Genomic DNA, 6,291 nt, shown 5'->3' on the forward strand with positions numbered 1-6,291 from the left:
TCGATTTCATTTACAGAGAAGCGAAAGGAGCCACCAGATACGGACACCAAGCCAAGCAGTAGCTCCGTTGATGGATCGAATAAAGGCGGCAAAAGAACAAGACGGTAGTGAGTGTTATATACTTTTAAATTAAAATATCCACAAGATTTCTATTCCATAATTTTCATCTGAAATGATTTGTGTTTATTTTGATTTTTTTTTTTGGCATTGTTTTGTTTATTCTTCTTACAATAGTTTTTTTTCAATTTTTGTTATAAAAAGCAAAAAAGGAAAGAAAAAATACTTAGTAGAATAATTCATTTCAATCCAAAAACAAAGCGATTTGAAATGAAAATTTCCGTAACAAAACGAATATAAATGTATTCTTTCTAACAATGAAATTTTCTTATTCCTTCAAAACCAAATTTTCACCTTGGTAACCACTTTCATGAAAATTACAAATCCGTTAGCTGCAATAGCGCTGACGAAGGTGAAAATAATGTAGATCCAACACACAAAGCCATAAGAGAAAAAGAACGTCGTCAAGCTAACAACGTTCGCGAACGGTGAGTTATTCACATTAACAATGACATTAAAATCCTTCATTCGATTACGCATCCCAACATTTACAAGCAAAATTTAAAAAAATTAAATACAACAATTGATTTTGCAAAAAGAAAAAAAAATGATCTGGTAAAGATGATGAGCACACATTTATACTCTCTCTTTCTCACTCTTATTCTTTTCCACTGTCAATATTTTACTCCTTCTGTCCACTGCTATTCTCTGTCCCAATGCAATGTTTGTTCACGCTTTAACGAGTTGATTTTCGCTGAGAAGAGAAATCAATCGAAAATCGTTTTGTTGTAGAATGATGTCCGTTGGACGGATTGCAGTGCACACATTTGAAAATTGTTATTTTATTTTCCATCAAGACTGTGGTCGTTTTCTTACACTTTTTACAGTAGCATTTGGAAGAAATGAAATTTTGTGTCAAATTCGAAAATTCACATGATGAGAGAACATTTTGGGGATAATTCGAATTTTAAAATGAAAACCAACAGAGTTCGGACAATGTTACGATACTACAAAATCGTCAACATGACTCATGGTGGTCATTTCACCACAAAATGTAAACACAGTTTGATCGCAGGAAATGATGAATTTTTCTCTTATGTCTTTCAAACTGACAATGAAACTGAATCTAATCGCTTTCGCGCCGATTCAATCATTGCAATGCACTTAGAAACACTAGAACCCACACGCATACACACACACACACACACATCGACGTTATAAACGAAAGCAATTTTTTTTCTTTTCCTTTTTTGCATTTTATACGTTCATTTTTTTTTATAGAGCTTCATGGCTACGACACAAGTTAGGTTTTTTTTTTGAAAATAAATTTTCATTTTTCATTTCGCTAAATTGTTCCTTGAATTGTTTTGTTCATGATTTTCCATCGATTTGAGTTCGATTATTGGTTTTTTAATTAAGTTGTTTTATGTCATTTTGCATATGAAAACAATTTCCTAACCCAGTAAAATATCGCGCAGTTGTTCAAGCGAAGGTGAAGATGATGAGGAACCTGCCGTTAAAGCACAAAGAGAAAGGGAGAGACGGCAAGCAAATAATGCCAGAGAAAGGTATCTAATCTTTGCTCATTATTGTGTTCTAAGAACGATGTTTGTTTCTGTTGTGTTTTCATTATTTTATTCACACATTATATGTTATTCTCCTAATGCGGCTCGCATCATCATCATTTGTTGATGAATTTTCAAAAATTGAAACGAAGAATTGTCAATTAAAACAAAGCACACCATTTTTTTTTTGATGTCGTTATATTTTGTTATGCTTTTGCTAAAAACACGTATTTCTAACGAATGACATTATTTATTCACACAAAGTTACTGTAAATATCGAATGCTTGTCGTCAATGTAAACAGAAAAAAAAACACATACAAAATCAGATTAACCATTTTACGGGTGTCGCACAAAATCCACATGCACACATACATATACACTCACGTATAAATTTGGTCATGGGTTGCAATGTTTGTCCGTGCACTTGATTCCATCATTTCAAAAAAGGCATCTAACATCCAAACGTCTAAATCGAAAGAGTAAAATGTCGAATGCTTAAACTAACACCAAATCATCTATGCTTTATCATTTTATCACACCATATTCCTTATTGACTCACAACCCCCGATTTCCCTCCTATTTTTTTTAAATACCATTTCATCTCATCTGCAACGACAACGATGTCGTGTGCATTATTTTTTTTTTGCACAATCATTTTCGGTTTGCAATCAAATCCATTGAATACAATAATTTTTTTTTCTCTCGCATCGTTAAGAATACGTATTCGAGATATCAACGAAGCGCTTAAGGAGCTTGGTCGAATGTGCAGCACACACCTAAAATCCGACAAACCACAAACTAAATTGGGAATACTAAACATGGCTGTTGAAGTGATCATGACGCTCGAGCAGCAAGTTAGAGGTATGATTTTGTTATGATTTTTTTTTGTTTTACCTAATTAAACATGTACAATTGATATGGCATAATATTAATGAGATTTTCTATGTATAATTTGTAGAACGTAACCTAAATCCAAAAGCAGCTTGTCTGAAACGGCGAGAAGAGGAAAAAGCTGAAGATGGCCCAAAGTTACCTCAACATCACATGCTTTCAAATGCGTACCCAGCGATGCCTGTGAGTAATATACAGTTCGATTTCTGAATCGAGAAGCGGATCTACAACGAGCCCACAGCAACATCATCATCAGCTGCAGCAGTAATGGTTTGCATTGGGACAACAATCTAGATTAAATTTTATGAAGACTATGTAAATTTTGAAATAAGCAAACAGGAAAAGAAAGCTACAAAACCACGTAAAAAATGAAAGAGAGAGTGAAGAAGAAAGAAAAAAAAACAAATACCCTTTAAAAATTGAGAGAGAAAAAGAAAATTCAAATCCATGTTTAAAAGAAAATGAGGAAAATTTCTATAAATAATTTAAACAAAAAAAGAAAACACACACACACACACAGAGACACAAAAGAAAGATTGAACGGAAACAAACTTTACTATATCTTTACTTATGTATTAATAACGCTATCAGTCTCTAAAGCGAAAGAAGCCTATATCGTATAAAAAAAATTAGTATTAAACAATTTATTTAAAAAGTGAGAGAATCCTTATTGATAGTCAATAAAAATCAATGGAATCTTCTATTTCGCGTTTAAATTGTTTCAAGTGACATGCGAATGAATGTTCAAACAAACGAATCCCCATAAGAATTGTTTTGATTTTATTGAAGGCGACAATCTTTTAATTTTTTTTTTTTTTTGGTTTCATTCCGATTTCTTCTAATCGAAAACCTAAAACAAACGAAAAAAAAAATCAAATGTTAAACTTTCGCACATTGCTTTCTTTGAACCATTGCTTCCGCTATCGCTACGATGAGAGACAACAGCCTGCTTGCAAATGAATTGCCCGAGTTAAAAAAAAAACAACGACAACAATAGACAACACAATAATGTGATTCAAATAATGTCCTACACATTGAGATATTTATGCCTATCCAAATTAAGCCTAGTTTTATTTTCGACCGCTGACATTGTTCTCAATGTTTTCATACAAAACTCATCCTTTCCTATCAACATCAACACTTCTGCATACACATTTCTTTTTCATACCAGTATATATACTTCTGTTTTTGTGTGCTTAAATATGACTGTGATAATTGCGGGGAGAAAAAACAAGAAACAAGAGAGAGAATAAACAAAACAAAACAAAACAAAAAAAAACTGATCGAAAACAAACGCAAAATTGTTCGCAATCAAAATCCGAAAATTGGTCAAAGTCTCTTTTGAATAGATAGGTTAAAGATATATGCATATCGTGTACGCATTGAGATATTGGCACATCATAATCATTCAAGCTATTCTCTCATTGTAACGTTAGCCGCGGGCAGCATAGAAAACAAATACGAAATAAAACAAAATTGTCGAATCGAGCACAAAAAATGAAAGAAAAAAAAAACAAAGGAAAAAAGAAATATTTGAATCGTTAAACAAGTTTTCAATGTTCAAACAAAACAAAAGAAGAATGTTCTCATTGCACAAAACGAAACGAAAGAAAGAAATAAAAAAAAACAAAAACCACTTCGATGCGTAGGCTACGAAAGGAATAGTCTTTCTTTAAGGGTTAGCCATCTGAAACATATTACCAATGGTAACAAAGAAACCATATGTTTATTCTTTTTTTTTTAATTAACGCTCATTTTTTTCTGTAGTGCCATTTTAAAGCCATAATTGTATTATGTTTGTTTTGTTCATTTTTTTTAAAATAATTTTTGCGTGACAAATGATATGAGGGTGAAAAACGCATGCATCAAAATTGGTATTCGCTAAAACTAAAGCTAGTTGAGAATGAGAAGAGAAAGAGAAAAGAAGAAAAAAAACCCTGTCTAAAAAGAGACCGGAAAAAAATAATATGAAATGAAATATGGCTAGGATTAAAAAAAATACAAGAATTTTGATCATGAAACTAACGAAAGAAAATAAAAAGGACAGAAAGAAAGGGGGAAAAAAGCATATTTACATTCAAGATGAATGCAATGTAAATGATTTAGTAGAAACGGTGAGACAAAATACAAGTTATAGAGGTATATGTAAGGAAATGATTATAATAAGTATTAAGAGGACGCCCGTATCATAATCAGTTAGGTGTGCGTGTGTAGGATGAGACGGCAGAGCTAACGACTACTAGTACGGCGTATAGGTGAAGTGAAACAAAATAAATGAAAAGAAAAACAAGTAAAGTAAAGAGTAACAAAAGCATAAAACAGAGAAAAAAACACACACACTGGATAACAAATATAATAATTATTAAATGGATTGTACACATAAATTAATATTTTAATAGCAATTAATTATTTAAAGAAAAACAAGAGAGAAAAAAAAACACAAAATGATGAAGTGAAACAGATAACCGAAACAAAGAAGCAACGTTAGAACGTGAGGTGACGATGAATGTAAAAGACAGACACTATTTTTTATACAAAAGAAAACCACACACACAAAAAAATCCAGGATAAAAAAAGAACAAGTTCGAACATAACAAAAGAGCATTAAGGAAATCTGAGAGGGAAAAAAGAACACACACTCACTCATTGTATGTAAAATGAATAGTAGTTTAGTCGAATATGACAGGACAATAGTATTTTTTGACTACTTTGTATGATTTTCTTTTTTCATCTATGCCAACAACTAGTTTCGTTCAACAAATCAATCGTTCGACCGAAACAAAACAAAAAAAAAAACTATCGAAAAACCGAAACATTTCTCTATCAGCGGATATAATCACGATGCCGACGCGAATTTTACATCACAATACTTTTTGCGCGTGTGTGTGTGTGGATGAGCCACACACACACACACACACACTTTACATCGATGGCGTCCCATACTTAATATATTTTTAAAATGAACACTTAAAATCCGTTTTGCCAATTGTCGTGCCACTTTCCATTTCACTTTGATTTCATTCCAATAATTCTCTTTTTTTTCGTTTTAGTCTTAAATCGCGAAATCCATTGAATTTCTTTTTCGTCATGTGCGTTTTTTTTATTCGTTCTGCTGCTGTCATAAATTAAAATTTTTTTCTCGAAGTTGATTGTCGAAACGAAGTCTTTATATAGCAATTGGTGTACTTCAATCAACAATATATACTATCATTTTCATTTGATCTATTCATTCTCTCTACTTCAACATTTACTATGATAATACACACTATATAGCAAACACACATCTTCTTTTATTTTTCGTCTTAATTTTTTTTTCGTCTCTGTTAATAGCGATTAAGTATTATATTTAAAAACACAACATATGTACATAATTTGTCAAATCTGAATTCAAAATGTTCTCTATTAATTTGCAAGAAAAGAAAATGGTAGTTATAACGATGATACGCAAGGCATATAAGAATATTTTGGGTTACAAATGACCAGATACTTACCATTGTTTTCTCTTCTTCTTTATGATTTTTATTTTTTTCAAATGAAATCGGGATTTCACACTCACACAACCAACAACCATAAATATTTCGCATTCTGCACACAATTTCGAATAATTTTTTTTTCGTGCGACATGATTTTCCATTTTCAATTTTTTTTATTGTCTTGAGTTGTTTTTTGTGACTTGAATAGGAAAATTGAGCTATGGTTTTCGATGTGTTTTCAATTGAATAGGCACAATGCTTTGCATGAATATTTATGTAGTGATATTCCTGCAAAGTACTATCC

General features: G+C 31.6%; 1 protein-coding gene across 22 annotated transcripts in view; it reads left to right on the forward strand.

Moving 5' to 3' along the window:
- The window catches only part of LOC129578295 (protein daughterless), a 71,438-nt gene extending 68,223 nt beyond the window's left edge, over positions 1-3,215 (forward strand). For 4 of the 22 annotated variants that reach the window (XM_055466614.1, XM_055466617.1, XM_055466603.1 and 1 more), the window contains 5 exons: positions 17-107; positions 450-545; positions 1,521-1,625; positions 2,339-2,484; positions 2,582-3,215. In XM_055466614.1, the coding sequence (XP_055322589.1) occupies positions 17-107; positions 450-545; positions 1,521-1,625; positions 2,339-2,484; positions 2,582-2,724 (581 nt within the window). In that variant the 3' untranslated portion in view covers positions 2,725-3,215. The remainder of the gene's footprint in view (positions 1-16; positions 108-449; positions 546-1,520; positions 1,626-2,338; positions 2,485-2,581) is intronic. The other 18 variants (XM_055466622.1, XM_055466625.1, XM_055466611.1 and 15 more) reach the window with 8 other exon arrangements.
- The last annotated feature ends 3,076 nt before the right edge of the window (positions 3,216-6,291 follow it).

The sequence above is a fragment of the Sitodiplosis mosellana genome, unplaced genomic scaffold, assembly GCF_009176505.1.
Source record: "Sitodiplosis mosellana isolate CC-2019 unplaced genomic scaffold, AAFC_SMos_1.0 Smas_scaffold_6226, whole genome shotgun sequence".
NCBI classification, from domain to species: Eukaryota; Metazoa; Arthropoda; class Insecta; order Diptera; family Cecidomyiidae; genus Sitodiplosis; species Sitodiplosis mosellana.